We start from the raw sequence: 16,985 nt of genomic DNA on the forward strand, positions 1-16,985 counted from the left end.
GAGGAAAACAGGAATATTTGTGTATAACCCACTTGTGATTAAACATTTCATAATATTTTGCTCTTGATCCACCTGGATTGCACTGATAAAACATTTGCAAATACTTTATGCACAAGACACGATGTAAACATTTTTCATTAAAGGGTTTAACGGACAAATATGTGACAGGTTGAGTCTTGGAGCTCCCAACTTTGTGAAAGGCTCAGCCGGGCCGGAACTGAGCGCTCGCGCTGTTGTTGTGAGGGGGACGGGAATAGCGGCTGGAACGGAAGTGAATGGTGACGGCGAGCAGGCGGCAGACGGAGGTGAGTGTGAGTCTGTGTGAAAGAGAGAGAGATAGGGGAGAGATGGTGAGGGACGCTGAGGAGAGATGGGGGGGGGGGGTGAGGAGAGATTGGGGGGTTGAGGAGAGATTGGGGGGGGTGAGGAGAGATTGGGGGGGGGGGTGAGGAGAGATGGGGGGGTGAGGAGAGATTGGGGGGGGGGTTGGGGAGAGATTGGGGGGGGGGGTTGGGGAGAGATTGGGGGGGGGGGGGTTGGGGAGAGATTGGGGGGGGTTGGGGAGAGATTGGGGGGGGTTGGGGAGAGATTGGGGGGGTTGGGGAGAGATTGGGGGGGGGTTGGGGAGAGATTGGGGGGGTTGGGGAGAGATTGGGGGGGTTGGGGAGAGATTGGGGGGGGGTGGGGAGAGATTGGGGGGGGTGGGGAGAGATTGGGGGGGTGGGGAGAGATTGGGGGGGGGGTGAGGAGAGATTGGGGGGGGGGGTGAGGAGAGATTGGGGGGGTGAGGAGAGATTGGGGGGGGTGAGGAGAGATATGGGGGGGGGGGGTGAGGAGAGATATGGGGAGGGGGTGAGGAGAGATATGGGGAGGGGTGAGGAGAGATTGGGCGGGTGAGGAGAGATATGGGGAGGGGGTGAGGAGAGATTGGGCGGGTGAGGAGAGATTGGGCGGGTGAGGAGAGATTGGGGGGGGGTGAGGAGAGATTGGGGGGGTGAGGAGAGATTGGGGGGGTGAGGAGAGATTGGGGGGGTGAGGAGAGATTGGGGGGGTGAGGGGAGATTGGGGGGGTGAGGGGTGATTGGGGGGGTGAGGAGAGATATGGGGAGGGGGTGAGGGGAGATATGGGGGGGTGAGGAGAGATATGGCGGGGTGAGGAGAGATATGGGGGGTGAAGAGAGATATGGGGAGGGGGTGAGGGGAGATATGGGGAGTGGGTGAGGGGAGATTGGGGGGGTGATTAGAGATTGGGGGGAGAGAGATGGTGGGGAATAGGGTGGTGGGGGAATAGGGGATAGGGGGAAGAGGGTGTCGGGGGGGGGGAAGAGGGTGTCGGGGGGGGAAGAGGGTGTCGGGGGGGGAAAGAGAGTGTCGGGGGGGGGGGGGGAGGGGGGGTCGAAAGAGCGTGTCCGGGAGGGGGGGGGTAGAAGGAGGGTGTCCGGGAGGGGGGGTAGAAGAGGGTGTGGGGGGGGGGGGGGAGAGGGGGGGGGGGGGGGAGAGGGTGTCGGGGGGGGGGGGACGAGGGTGTCCGGGGGGGTGGGAAATAGGGGGGGGGCGAGGGTGTCCAGGGAGTGGGGAAAGAATGGTGTTGGTGTGGGGGGGGGGGGGGGGAGAGAAAAGAACGTGCCGGGGGGGGGGGGGGAGGGAGAAAAGAGGGTGTTGGGGGGGGGGGGGCGGGAAGAGGGTGTCGGAGGGAGGGAAAGAGGGTGTCGGGGGGGGGGAAAGAGGGTGTCGGGGGGGAGGGAAGAGGGTGTCGGGGGTGGGGGGAAGAGGGTGTCGGGGTGGGGGGAAGGTGGTGTCGGGGGGGGAAGAGGGTGTCTGGGGGGGGGGGGTGGGAGCGTGTCCAGGGGTGTGGGGGAAGAGGTGGTGGGGGCTAGCTACCAAACAGCCGTGAAATTGATGTTATATTTGTGGAATGTCGAATTTCTCCATTTCCTATTTGTTAATGATATTTTAGCATCGACCCTAATCCCATGTTGCACAGTCATAAGTGTTTTTACCGTTTGCTCACACGCAGTCTTGAGGCTGAACTGGGGCACTTTAAGAGAGTGAATGAGTTATTACACCATCGGCCGTTTGCTTGGGCAGTCTAACTCGCAGCTTGTAATGTTAACATCTTCTAAATAAAGCTCTACGTTTTGGTTGAACGTCCAAGGCCTACAGACTCAATAAAAACCGGCGACGGACTTCCGGTGACGACGATATGTTGAGCAGTCGCACGTCAGGTGGCTCTCCTTTCGTGGATCCGGAAAATAGCCACTTTTAAATAAAAACTCGCAGAAAACCTAGCAATTCATTCCCCAAACCTTAATAAGACAGGGGAAGGAAGAAAGAGAGGGAAAAAAAGCTGGAAAAAGCCAGTCTCGTGAATGACAGGAATAGGACAAGCCGACCAGTGCACGAGGCGGGGGAGCGCAAGTTTCGCCGATGTGATAAGGGCAGGCACCCACGAACAAACCCCTCACCACCAGGGGGGGGGGAGGGGGATGGACGAGCTGGAAGGCATCTTTCATGGAGGCACTAAGGGAGTACCAGCTGGAGATAAAAGCAGACATTCAGACCGCAGTGAAGGACGCGGTGGCCGATACTCTGACACAAATACACTTGCCCTGAGCAGAGTGGAAAAGAGACTGGAAGCCCAAGACGCAACCATCGAGGACTTGGAGAAAGCCGCAACCGGCAAGAGTGATTGGAACGTGGCACTGGAGAAAGAGGTGGTGAGGTTGGTCATGACACAGGGTAGCAAGAGGGGTACAGTCCAGGGGGACCAGGAGAACCGCTCACGGAGGCAACGCCTGTGGATTGTGGGCCTATCGGAGGGAATCGAGGGCGGGGACCCCACAAGCTACGTTGCCCGGATGTTGGACAACCTGATGGGACCAGAAATAGACAGGGCACACCGGTCGCTGCGTCTGAAACCCAAAGCTGGGAAACAACCAAGGGCAATAATAGCCAAACTGCACCGGTACCAGGACCGAGAAAGAATCCTGCGCTGGGCCACGCAGTCATAGAATCTACAGTGCAGAAGGAGGCCATTCAGCCCATCGAGTCTGCACCGGCCCTTGGGAAGAGCACCCTACCTAAGCCTACACCTCCACCCTATCCCCATAACACAGTAACCCCACCTAACTGTTTTGGACACTAACGTCAATTTAGCAAGGCCAATCCATCTAACCACATTTTTGGACAGTGGGAGGAAACCGGAGCACCCGGAGGAAACCCATGTAGGCATGGGGAGAACATGCAAACGCCACACATGCAAGTGATCCAAGCCGGGAATCGATCCGAGGGCCCTGGAGCTGTGAAGCAACTGTGCTAACCACTGTTATACCGAGTGCAGGGTAGGACGGGGAAAGAATGGGCAGGAATGACAGAGAGCGGGCAAAGGAAAAACGAGATAGTAACTCCCAGGGGGGGTGGCGTCAGCACATTAGCGGGGAAACCGGGATCATGCAGCGGATAAAGGCCGCGGCGCACCCTGGACAGGGTGGTCAGTGCCAGGCAGTGGGGGGGGAAACAAACAGTGGGGACAGGGAAGCAAAGGGGAAAAAGTGCGGTTGGGAGCACGGGAAAGGGGGGATAAGTGAGGGGAAGAGGGGACTGGGAAAAGGGAAAAAAACAGGACCAGAGCGAAAGCGACAATATGGCTACGAAAGGTCGCAACCAGGGGCCCGGAGCAAGTAAGCACTGCAAGCAACCACCTAGTACGGTCTCTAGGCAAAGAGATATCCTAGAGTGCAGAGGCCTACTCACGTAACGGATGCACAGATGGCAGCCATATTGGGTGCCCCCTGGATAAAGGGAAACACCGGAGTGCTGGGGCAAATCCACATGGTGGACACACTATTGATCAATAAGAGGTCCTTATTTAAGGTGATGAAGACGGTTACGGACCCAGGGGAACGGTACGTCATGGTCAGTGGTGCCCTGGATGGGGCACCGGTAGTACTTGTTAACGTGTACACTCCCAACTGGGATGACACGAAATTCATTAAAAGGACCATGACGAAAATCCAGACATAGGGACTCACCAACCGATCGTGGGGGAGACTTTAACTGTGTACAGGACCCAAGGACAGACAGGTCGAACCCCAAAACAGGAAAGACTTCGAACGTGGCGAAGGAACTCGGTAGTTTTATGGAGCATTTGGGGGCGGTGGATCCTTGGAGATTCACCCACCCAGGGGAGAAAGTTCTTCTTCTCCAAGTGCACAACATATGCTCTAGGATCAGCTTCTTTGGGGTGGGGAAATCGGTGCTTCTAGGGCTGGTCAAGGTGGAATGCATGGATGTGAGGTTGGAGTCTGGCAGTACCCAACACCCCACAGGAGTTTGGACACTGCACTACTGGCCGACAAGGCCTTTAATGAGAAAGTATCACAGGCCATAGCTGAATATATAAAAAACAAACAAAATGGGGAGGTCTCACCCTCCACGCTCTGGGAGGCGCTAAAGGCCATGATTAGAGGGGAAATTGTCACCTTTAAAGTGCGAAGGGACAGGGAGGAAAGAGCGGCTCGGCAGCAGTTGACTCCATTCTGGAGGTAGACCATAAATATTCCGAGGCCCCGAGTGTAGAGCTCTTGGGGAGAGGAAAAAGCTACAAATGGACTTTGACCTGCTCTACACGAGGAAAGCAGTGCACCAACTCCGCCAGGCACGGGGGACCCTGTATGAATACAGAGACAAAGCTAGCCGCCTGCTGGCACACCAGCTGAGAAAGCAGGCAACCACTAGAGAGATTGTGCAAATTAGAGAAAACAGAGGCACATTGGAAACAGACCCAGACAAAGTTAACAAATCCTTCAAGGCCTTTAACTGGGTGCTGTACACCTACAAGCCCCCACTAGGGGACTCGGGGATGAAGCAGTTCCTCGATGGACTGGACATAACAGTTGTGGGGGAGGACAGAAAACGGGGCCTGGAAGCACCGCTAGAACTGGGAGAGATCATGGAGAGAATCAGCTCCATGCAGGCGCTGGGGCCAGACAAGTTCCTGGAGGATGTGTACAAAAAATTTGCGACAGCACTGGCCCCGCATTTGCGGGAGGTGTTCACAGACTCGCTGACGAGGGGCACACTGCTACCGAAGCTAGCACAATCCTCAATCTCGCTAATACCTAAGAAAGACAAAGACCTAACGGAATGAAGTTCATACAGACCCATCTCACTACTAAACGTAGATGCCAAAATACTGGCCAAGATCTTAGCCAAAAGGCTGGAGAACTGTATGCCAAAGGTGGTTGGGGAGAATCAAACGGGCTTTGTCAAAGGTAGACAGCTAACATCGAACATCAGGCGCCTGCTGAACATGATCATGACCCCATCCGGGGAGAGAACACCTGAGGTGATTGTCTCCCTGGACGCAGAAAGGGCCTTCGACAGAGTCAAGTGGAAGCACCTCATCGAGGTACTGGAGTAGTTCGGGCTTGGAAGAGGGTTCACCTCCTTGATGAAGCTTCTGTACAAGGCTCCTGTGGCGAGAATACGGACAAACAACGCCAGCTCCCAGTATTTGCAGCTGCACAGGGGCAACAGGCAGGGCCCGTTGTCCCCGCTGCTGTTCGCCCTAGTGATCAAACCACTAGCGATCGCTCTCCGAACAGCAAAGAACTGGAGGAAGATCCAAAGAGGAGCCAGAGAGCACAGAGTGTCGCTCTATGCGGATGACCTGCTCCTCTACGTCTTGGACCCACAACGCATCGGAAGGAATCATCGCCCTCCTGAAAGAGTTTGGTGCCTTCTCTGGCTACAAATTTGACATGAGCAAAACTGAGATCTTCCTGGTGCAGCCACAAGGGGGAGGGGCAGCACTGGCGGAACTGCCGTTTAAACAAGCCCGTCACAAATTCCACTACCTGGGGATCCAAATTGCTCATGAAATGGAATCTGACCAGTCTGACAGAGGAAGTAAAAAAGGACCTGCAGAGGTGGAACACACTCTCCCTCACAGGGAGAGTGCAGATGATCAAAATGAAGATACTGCCCAGGTACCTCTTCCTATTTAGATCCATTTGATCTATATCCCCAAGGCCTTTTTCAAATCATTGGACAAATTAATCAATGTGTTTGTAGGGTGGGGGCGGGGGGAAGAATGCTAGGATCTCAAAGGAGGTCCTACAGAAAACAAAAGACCGGGAGGGGTGGGGGCTATCCACCCTAAACCTAAGCACGAACACTGGGCTACGACAGCAGAAAGAGTGATAGGATGGATTAAGGAGCCAGAAGCCGAGTGGGTGCGCGCAGAGGAGGCCCCCTGCAGGGGACCTCGCTCCGGGCCCTCACCACAGCGGCACTCCCATCCCCACCCAAAAAACACTCCAGCAGCCCAGTGGTGGTAGCCACCTTCCACCAGCTACGGCAACAATTTGGCCTGACCCCCATCTGCAATAACCACACGTTCACCCCAGCACTCACTGGTGCCACCTTTAAAAGGTGGAGACAGGACGGGGGGGGGGGAGGGACACTGACAGTCAGGGACCTATACACCGATGGAAGGGTCACAACACTGGATGAACTGATGGAGAGTTTCCAGCTAGCTAAGGGCAACAAAATCGGATACCTGCAACTTAAAAACTTCCTACAGAAGGAGACAAGAGGGTAATCGCTACCACCGCGACGGACGCTACTGGAAGAACTACTAGATGCAGACATTCTAGGTGGTGGGAACTGTAGCGACATGTATCACCAACTGATAGAGAGGACCGACACTATCCTGGATGCAACGAGGAGGAAATGGGAGGAAGACTTGGGGTTCAAAATAGGGTGGGGGCACTGAAGCGAAGCACTACATAGGCTCAACTCCACCTCCACGTATACAAGACTCAACCTAACGCAACTAAAAATGGTACATAGCCCACCTAACAAGAACCCAAATGGGTAGGTTCTTCTGGCAGTGGAGGACAGATGTGAATAGTGCCAAGGGGGCCCTGCCAACCGCGCCCAAATGTTCTAGTTTTGCCCCAGACTTGCTGAGTACTGGAGCCTTCTTCGAGGCAATGTCCAAAGTGGTGGGGATGATGGTGGAGCCATTCCCAAAAGTGACGGTCTTCGGGGTATCAGATCAGCCAGATGACTTCATGGGGAGGAGGGTGGATGCCCTTGCGTTTGCCTCCTTGATCGCCCGCGGTGGAATCCTGCTCGGCTGGCGGTCAGCAGCACCACCCAAAGCTGTGGACTGGCTGTCCGACCTCTCGGAATTTCTCCAAATGGAGAAAATCAAATTCTGCATCTGGGGGTCGGAAGATGGCTTCCACAGAACATGGGAGCCATTAACCCGACTGTTTCGGGACCTGATTGTGGCCAGCAAACAAATATACAAGTAGCCAAGAGCCGGGGAAAGTAGTAGCCAGGGCATAATAGAAGAGAGAGAAGGGAGAGAGGACAGGGGAAGGGTAGAGGGGCGGTGGGGGGTGAAGCAAGAGGGAGTAGCCAACACCAGCAGGAAATAAAAGGGAATAGCAGAGAAGAAGGGGTTGAGAGGGGGAGTAGAAGGGGGATAGGGATGGGGGGGGGGGGGGGGGGGGGGAAAGGGAAGGAGGGTGGATGACGGAAGAAGATCAACAGAGGGGAGCCAGAAGGGAGGAAAGAGGAGGGAGCACAAACAGGGGGAAGAGTGCAGGAAACGACAACGACAGCAACAAGCACTGCAGGGCGAAAAAAGAGAAAGAAAGAACAGGAAGAAGGAACGACAGATGTCCGAAGCTGAGGCAAAGGGACAAAAACAAACCAAAAAAAAACAGCCAAGAGATGCGAGTGACAACAGGGGCACCACTCAGGTGCCCCTCCTATCTGGTTTTGTTTCTTTGGTTTTTTAAAAGCTTTTTTTTTTTGTTTCTCTGTGTGTACATTTGTAAGTATATCATGTTAAAACCCAATAAAAACACTTTTTTTTTTTAAAAACGGTGATGAGGTAGGCGAACAGCGCTTGTAGGCACCTGAGAAATAATAAATAATTGAAAACATCACTACATGAAAGCTGGCGACGGGGGAGACAAACAACAGTTGTAGCCATCGGAGGAACCAAAAAATCCAAAGGGAATAACCTCGGAGAGAAGGCTGCCCCGTGCTCTGTTCGAAACGAACATAGTAGCCATGGGTAGCAAGCACTCTGCAACAACAAATTTAGAGCTGGGGATGTTGTAAAACACAGAGGGAAACAGGCTGAGCTCGGGTTTTGCCGCCTTTTGGGGAGAAAGAAAGCAAGGTAGTGCTGAGTATTCGTGGCACGTTGTGCACGTGAAGGTCCTTCCATAGAGAAAAATAGCTTTTGCACCATGGACTGGTTGATGAGAATACAGAGTGATGGAGCTCGTATATAGAATGATATTATTTTGTTGACACTAACAAGATAGCAGATATTAAAGTCCCAACATTCCTGAGCATAAGGGGGAGAAACATTTAACCTCTTGAGTCTGGTACAGCTGGAAAAGCCAGGCACAAAAACATGCAAAGAGATTTTGCAGGGCCACTATTCACCAAAACTTTTAGTCATCGTAGACGGTTTAAGTTTTTCATAAGCGCAACCAAGAAGAAGGTGAATTGACTACACAGTTTCTAGCTACCCTGAAAAGACTGGCTTAACACTGCGAATTCGGGGATGTGTCAAACCAGCGTTTTTCAAACTTTTTTCCCGGGACCCACTTTTACCAACCAGACGACCTTTGCAACCCATCATTTTCGCTTACCTTTAATGTGACCAGTGAGCCTGCTTTGGGCTTCAAGATCTTATTTGCTTTGTTATTCAATGTTACATTTCTTCTAGGGAATTCAGCTGATGATTTATGTTCTCGCTGCACCCTTTTGAAAAAAAGTCAAGAGGTTTGTACTTGAACTCGCCATGCTTAGTCTTAAAATGACTTTGACTTTTTGAGGGTTTAAACTAATTTACCAGTACCTCCCTGCATCTAACATGTATGGGCTTTGCATCCTCACTTTCATTGGCACAAGAACTGATGTTAAATGTCAGTGTGTCCTAAAACTCAGGAGGGTAACTGAGAACATTGGTTCATAGAGGTGTATATTTTCAATTTGATATACTGTGAGAAAAATATGTGAAGCAAGGAGGAATAGTCCAGTCGTTGTGTGAACAATTAATAAAGAATACTAATTAGCATAAAAGAAAAAAACAAAGTATAAGAAGGACAGTAATAGATCACAACACGCAAGTACACTGTTGGCTATCTCTCACGGTAGATAGTTTAAAAAGATTAACAGTATTTAAAGCAGTGCATACTTGTCTGAGGACAAGGGGGAAGCTGAAACAAACCAGTTGAAACAGCTTTTTGAAGTCAGAGTCTGCAGGAGTTCTAACAGGAGCCAAACCTGTTCTCGAAAGCAAGTGTTACTCTGTGCCATTAGGCTGTAGGAGGAAGTGAGAGCTGTATGTTTTTCCTTTCTTGTTTAATTGGGAATAGAAATAATAATTAAGGGTATTGTATTTAGTATTGTTTAAGGGGTAATTGTAAGCTATTTTTGGATGTGTTGTTAAAAGTTTAATAGTGTAATAAAAATAAAGTTTTGTTTTAAATACCAAATCCCTATTTCTTCGTGCAGTCACTCCTGGAGCAAAGTATTCTTTCCTCACAGTCTTTAAAAAATAAAATAAAATATTGGTTTTGGTCCAGTATCCTAGCCCAAGCATTGTCAAACTCAGGGGCGCGACCCGCTGGTGGGTCGCGGGCATGTGTCAGGAAGGTCGCGGAGCCGTCTGTCGCTGCGCTCCTGATTGTGCAAATCCATGCGCAGCAGCCGGCTTTTAACTATGCCGGCTGCGAGCGGCCTTCAAAATGGCCACAAACCTTTGCGGCCGCACTGCGCATGCATGACCGATCAACGATACGCATGCGCAAAACTATACGCATGCGCACCGATGATTGGGCACGCATGCACAGTGTGGCTCCATTTTAAAAATATGGTTGCAGCCTTTTCTACCAAGTTCGGGGGGCCAAAGGGACCTAAAACCATTTACTCCATTTTTGTCAGCAACAAACAAGGTAAGAGAAAATGGTGGGTCGCGCAGGTTGGCCGGCGTGGGTCTTAAAGGTCGGCCGGCGTGGGTCGTGAACGTTGGCCAGTTGGTAAAAATGGGTCCCAGGAATAAAAGTTTGAAAAACACTGTCCTAGCCACTGTTGGGGCCTTTTTGGGATCATAATATTGTGCTTCTAATTGCTTGCTAATGTTACACAGTTTATTGTGTCAGAGACCTTTGATTTAAGGGGGAGGAAATGGGTATTCATAGTGTTTTTAGTATTTCCCCACAAGCACATTTGTAGTTGAACAGGGGTACTTTAAGAGAATGATTGCGCATCGGTCTTTGCGCAGGCAAGCCGGCAGTCTAACATCGCAGCCTGCAGTGTTAACATCTTCTAAACAAATTTCTACATTTTGATTGAACCCCCAAGGCCTGCAGACTCGATCTTGAATCCACCATACATGTATATGTCCCAATGGTTTTTTTCCCTCCAAGATTTTAATAAAAAGTGAAACATTCACTATTATGCCGCTTGATTTTTCTGTCTGTGAGGATATTTCACTTTGGTTGGCTGCTTACCCTGCTTGATGACATCACTGTTATTGGATGCCAATTGCCCCCTTGACTTGAAGCTAGTGGATGATACGAAAGGGGAAATTTATGTCACAGAGATGGCCATGGAATCCGCACTGTAGTTGTGGAATTGTCACAGACGGCCTAAACTAAATTATAAAGTGAAGGAGTAGTCACATCACCTATATCTAATAAGTAAAAAAATATTCTTTATTGACTGGCATCCCCTCACTTCAGTCTTACCAGAGCAAAATGGTTTCCTTAATACCTCCCATTTCTAGCGTTGAATGTTGTGGAAGTTAAATGTTCTGATGGAGGTTAAAACATAGAATAACCCATTAAACTTAAATGGGGTATGTTTGCTGGTCTGTTCACTGAGACATATCCATTAAAATTAAGCTGAACATTAAGAGTTGTTGGGAGCTTGGAGTCATTGTGAATATCAGCAAAGTCTTATTTATTTCTTGCAGTCAGGCCTTTTTATGGCCATGCTACATGATTTGGGAAAGATGGTTTCCGCAATATAACATTTCCTTTTTTCAACTGTTTATATCAATGGCTTGTATGAAGGGATCAAATGTATGGTAGCTAAATTTGCATATGAGACCAAGTAGGAAAGTAAGTTGTCAAGCGGAGGTAAAGAGTGGGTAAAGATTTGACATTGTGTATAATGTGGGAAACTTTGAACTTAAATTTTTCCAGTTAAGAGCAATTTAGCATGACCAATCCACCTGTTTGGGTTGTCGGGGTGAGACCCATGAAGGCACAGGGAGAATGTGCAAACTCCACACGGGCAGTGACCTGAGGCCGGGATCGAACCTGGGTCCTCGGTGCCGTGAGGCAGCAGTGCTAACCGCCACGCCATCGGGAAAATGTGAACTTGTCCTGTTTGGCGGGAAGAAAAGAAAAGCAGCACATTATATAAATAGAGAGATTACAGAACTCTTTAAGGTACAGAGGGATCTAGGTGTCCTGGTATATTAATCTCACAAAGTTAGTATGTAGGCACACCAAATGAGTAGGAAGACAAAAGGAATGCTGTTTTTATTACAAGGAGAATAGAATATGAAAGTAGGGAAGTTTTACTGCAGCTGTACAGGTGAGACCACACCTGGAGTACTGTGTACAGTTTTGGCCTCCTTATTTGAAAAAGGATATAATTGTGTCAGGAACTTTTCAGAGAGGGTTCACTCGACGTATTCCGGGATGAAGGGCTTGTCTTATGAATAGGTTAGGCCTTAACCCATTGGAGTTTTGAGGAATGAGAGATGATCTTATTGAAACATAGAAGATCTATGGGGACCTGAAAGGGCGGATAACAGGAGAATATTTCCTCGTGTGTATGGTTGGGGGCGGGCAGTAAATGCCGGGCCATGTTTCTAAATATACTTCCTAGTATGTGCACTGTAATACCTGTCCTTTTTACTTTACCTGTTCGTATTATGTCTACCTTAAAATGCTGTTCAGTTGGGCAGCACGGTGGCGCAATGAGTAGCACTGCTATCTCACGACGCCAAGGTCCCAGGTTCGATCCCGACGCTGGGTCACTGTCCGTGTGGAGTTTGCACATTCTACCTGTGTTTCGGCCCCACAACCCAAAGATGTGCAGGGTCAGTGGATTGGCCATGCTAAATTGCCCCTTAATTGGAAAAAATGAATTGGGTACTCTAAATTTAAAAACAAAAATATTGTTCACTTTCTTGTACTTATAGCTACCAACTATTGTGAATGAGCAGTACCTCTATTGTTAGTTAAAGTGCAAAACCTTTAGCAACAGGTTAGAAATAGTCCGTACTCTGTAAATAGTCAGCTTCTTATATGAAATTCATAAAGAAATGAAATGCATATAAGTTTAAAAAACTGAAAATAATTTCTCTCCACTAATACACTGGATTTTTAATAAAGAAGGAATTGAAACGTATCTCCAAATATTTACAGTAATTTTGGAAACTGTTTCCCATATATTTTGTAACATTGTATCAACCAGAAATAATTCAATTTGGAACATTTTTTCCCCCACATGTTAGCGATGCTGATCCACTTGATAATTCCCAAAGTTCTGAAAAGCAGTAATGGGAAATTATCTTTACTTTTTTACCTTGGCGAATAGTATCCTATATATTCTCTCAATTTTACAGTTTCTTACTTTAATTGAAGGTAAAACAAATTCTTACAGCCTATATTATTTTCCCAGTTCTGACTCTGACAGCTAGCAGATTGTCCAGAAAATGGAGCCTGTACCTCAAGGAAAGAAAATGGTGGCACCAACTGTATCTCAGATAAATGCTGAATATGTTACTCAGGTAAGGGGTTTGCAAATGACCCATCAGTATTTCCATCCAATCTTTTTTGTACTTTGTAACTGGAAAAAAAACTCAGATCTTTTTCTGCAGTTGTTTATTTACACCCCTTTGTGACCATAATCGTTTCAAACAAGAGGTTGCGTAATGTCTGTATCAAATTCTGTCATGCATGATACCTGTAGTATTCCTCGACACATGTAGGAGGTAATATTTTAAGATGTAATATTAGGGCAGCACGGTAGCCTAGTGGTTAGCACTGAAGCCCCGGGTCACTGTCCGTGTGGAGTTTGCACATTCTTCCCGTGTCTGCGTGAGTTTCACCCCCACAACCAAAGATGTGCAGGGTAGGTGAATTGGCCACACTAAATTGCCCCTTAATTGGAAAACAAAATGATTGGAATCATCTAAATTATTATTTTTTAAAAAAGATTAACAGTACTGATGGTTGGTTGAGCAGAGAAGTGGCAGATGAAGTTAAATGCAGAGAAGTGTGAGGTGAATCATTTTGGCAGGAAGAACATGGAGAGACAGTAAAAACAAAAGGAGAAACTATAAAGGAGGTGGATCAGACACACCTCGGTGTGTATGTACATCAGATGGCAGGTCATGTTGAGAGAGAGGTAATAAAATATATAGTATTGTAGGCTTTATTAATAGGGGCACTGAGTGCAAGAGTAAGGAGTATATGGAGAGCTTATGAGTTTGGAGGAGACGTAAACCAAGGAGCTGAAGCAAAAGTGGGAGGGGGCGCTGGGGGGAGAGCTAGAGGAGGGCCTCTGGGCGGACACGTTATGAAGGGTCAATACTAGCGCATCATGTGCCAGGCTCAGCCTTATCCAATTTAAGGTTGTTCACTGGGCTAACATGACTGGCCCAGATGAGCAGATTCTTTGGGGTGGAGTACAGGTGTGCGAAATGCACGGTGGGGGGTGGGAGGCAGCGAATTATGTCCATATGTTCTGGGCATGCCCAAAATTGAGGGGATTTTGGCAGGTGTTTGCTGACGCCATGTCCACAATATTAAATATGAGGGTGGCAATGAGTCCAGAGGTGGCGATTTTTGGGGTGTCGCAGGATCCCGGAATCCAGGAAGAGAGAGGGGTGGATGTTCTGGCCTTTGCTTCCCTGGTAGTCCTGAGGCGTATATTGCTGGCATGGAGGGACTCTAAAAGCCCCTGAAATTGGAGACCTGGCTTTCAGACATAGCTGGCTTCCTCTGCCTGGAGAAAATTAAGTTCGCCATGAGAGGGTCTCTGCTGGGGTTCGCCCGGAGGTGGCAACAATTCGTTGACTTCCTCGCAGAGAACTAATTGTCAACAGAAAGGGGGGGGAGGGAGGGTGGGGGTTAGGTTCGCGTAGGTTAGAGGGGTAAGTAATGGCAAGACCTGTGGGAGAGAGAGGTGGAATTTGCACTATGTTAATATTTTTCTTGTTATGTACATTGTCGATTTTGTTGTTGAAATGCCAAAGAAAGACCTCAATAAAACGTTTATATTTTTTAAAAAAGAAGGCTTACAGTGTGTTAGATTTTATTGGTAGAGGGATTGAGTTTCAGAGCTATGAGGTCATGTTGCAGCTAGACAAAACTCTGATGCGGCTGCATTTAGAGTATTGCATGTAGTTCTGGTCGCCGCATTATAGGAAGGATGTGGAAGCATTGGAAAGGGTGCAGAGGAGATTTACCAGAATGTTGCCTGGTATGGAGGGAAGATCTTCTGAGGAAAGGCTGAGGGACTTAAGGCTGTTTTCGTTAGAGAGAAGGTGGTTAAGAGGTGACTTAATTGAGGCATACAAGATGATCAGAGGATTAGATAGGTGGACAGTGAGAGCCTTTTTCCTTGGATGGTGATGGCTAGCATGAGGGGACATAGCTTTAAATTGAGGGGAGATAGATATAGGACAGATGTCAGAGGTAGGTTCTTTACTCAGAGAGTAGTAAGGGCGTGGAATGCCCTGCCTGCAACAGTAGTGGATTTGTCAATATTAAGGGCGTTTAAATGGTCATTGGATAAACATATGGATGATAATTAAATAGTGTAGATGGGCTTTAGATTGGTTTCACAGGTCAGCGCAATGTCGAGGGCCGAAGGGCCTGTACTGCACTGTAATGTTCCATTGTACTATTGAGTTCATATTGAATATGTATAAGACACTAGTTAGGCCTTATCTGAATTATTGCATCCAGTCTGAGTGCTGTACCTGAGGAAGGATGGAGGGAGTACAGAATAACTTTAGCTTGAGGATAGATTGGAGACGTTGGGAATGTTTTCCTTGGAGAAAAGAAGGCTGATAGAAGACTCAATAGAGGTATTCACGATTTTGACAGGTACGAGCAGTGTAAATAATGAGAAACTGTTCCCACTTGAGAGTGCATCAAGAGCTGGAGGGCACAGATTCAAAATAATTGGCAAAAGGAGTAAAAGTGACACGAGGAAAATAAATTTCACCCACAAGGTGGTTGGAGTCTGGAAAGAATTTCCTGGGAGGGTGGCGGAGATATTCAAAAGGGAATTCAATTACTATTAAAAGCAAAATAATGTGCAAGTGTATAGGGATAAGACAGGGGAGTGGGATTAGATATAATGCTCTTTCTGAGAGTCAGTGCAGAATCGATGGACCGGATGACCACCTCTATTGTAAAGATTCTCTGATCACACAAATTATGTGCCAGTTTATGTGACATGGAATACAACATTATATTTAACACTTAAATATCAATTGTAACAGCTATTCCTGTTGATTCCATTACTTCCTATTTGTCATTTTATATTTATCATTTTTGGTTCATGATCTTACTGGAGACATAACTTTTCGTCAAGCAGAGGAAGTAAAGTACTCAAAGTGTTAAATAGTAGTGTGTTATAAGGTTTTGCCCATTTGGGCAGAAGAACCCAGCCTTTATGGTGCCCTGGAGATTGGAGGGGTTCATTTCAATTGGTTGGCTGGTGGCCAATGGATTGACCAGGGACAGTATTCTGTCCTGACAGCCAACAGCGATTGGTTCCTGGCAGGTGGCGTTTCTCCGAGAGAACCCAGGAGAAGCCACTGGACCCTCAAGGTGGACGCAGCTTGCACTCTCTGTGCTCTGCTGCCTACTGTCTAAAGGCAGAGGCTTCTAGACCCTGAAAGAAGAAGCAAGTCTCTAGCTCTGCTCTCTCATATGCTGGCTGGCTGCTATTTCTGTGAGTCTACAGTGAAAACCATTACAAGCTGAAAGAAATACTAAATTCTATGTGAAAGCCTAGACTGAGGAAGGAATTACTGGAAGGCAGCCATCCAAAATAAAGATTCTTATCTTTTTACTTTCATCATTATTTTACGTGTGTGTGTGTGTGTATAGTGTGCGTGTATCTGTCTGTCTCTATTTATATTTTTTTTAAAAAAAATATATATATATATATATAGAGAGGGTGGACGAGTTAAAAGGCAGGGGAGGTTAGAGATTATATAGTTGTTAACCTGTTGTATTTATTGCCTACTTAATTATAGCTGCTGTTAATAATAGAAAGCTAATTGTGTTCAAATTTACAAGCCTGGTGACTGTAGTTATTGGGGTATTGCCTACTTAATTATAGCTGCTGTTAATAATAGAAAGCTAATTGTGTTCAAATTTACAAGCCTGGTGACTGTAGTTATTGGGCAGCCGAAGACCTCGGGTATGTTAAAATAAAAATTAATTTCAACCATGTTGCGACTGCGTGTCAAGTGGGGCTGGTATTGACCACACACTGGCCCAGGGTGTCGTAACACAAGTTCCCCATTTATGTTTACTTCATCCAGAAATGCTATTTTATTGGAGGTAAAAGTTTCACGGAGGGTGAATGACTGAGGCCAGCCTTATTAAATGTGGCACAGGTAATAGAATATGGAGAGTACATCTATTTTTAACCCATTGATGTTGTGTCTGGTAAAAATATGCTGTCTGACTATACAGTCAGTCAAAGTTGTTGCATAGACTTGCACAGGTTTGCCATGTCAGTTTCCATTGAAGCCTTATTTTGGAAAAGTTTATAATATCTGTTTTCATATTTTCAGCTATCAAATAGATATTGGGCACCTCACGTAAAGAAAAAAATGACGTTTGATTCAAAGGTAAATCATGCTTTGTTTTCTTACGTTCAAATTATGTATACTG

At 47.7% G+C, this 16,985-nt stretch overlaps 1 protein-coding gene across 3 annotated transcripts in view; it reads left to right on the forward strand.

Annotated features, from left to right (window-relative positions):
- The first annotated feature begins 254 nt into the window (after positions 1–254).
- The window catches only part of aqr (aquarius intron-binding spliceosomal factor), a 125,476-nt gene continuing 108,745 nt past the window's right edge, over positions 255–16,985 (forward strand). Inside the window, exons 1-3 of one of the 3 annotated variants that reach the window (XM_038786030.1) lie at positions 255–305; positions 12,742–12,850; positions 16,886–16,942. In XM_038786030.1, the coding sequence (XP_038641958.1) occupies positions 12,776–12,850; positions 16,886–16,942 (132 nt within the window). In that variant the 5' untranslated portion in view covers positions 255–305; positions 12,742–12,775. The remainder of the gene's footprint in view (positions 306–12,741; positions 12,851–16,885; positions 16,943–16,985) is intronic. The other 2 variants (XM_038786014.1, XM_038786022.1) reach the window with 2 other exon arrangements.

This window comes from Scyliorhinus canicula, chromosome 2, assembly GCF_902713615.1.
Source record: "Scyliorhinus canicula chromosome 2, sScyCan1.1, whole genome shotgun sequence".
Taxonomy (NCBI): domain Eukaryota; kingdom Metazoa; phylum Chordata; class Chondrichthyes; order Carcharhiniformes; family Scyliorhinidae; genus Scyliorhinus; species Scyliorhinus canicula.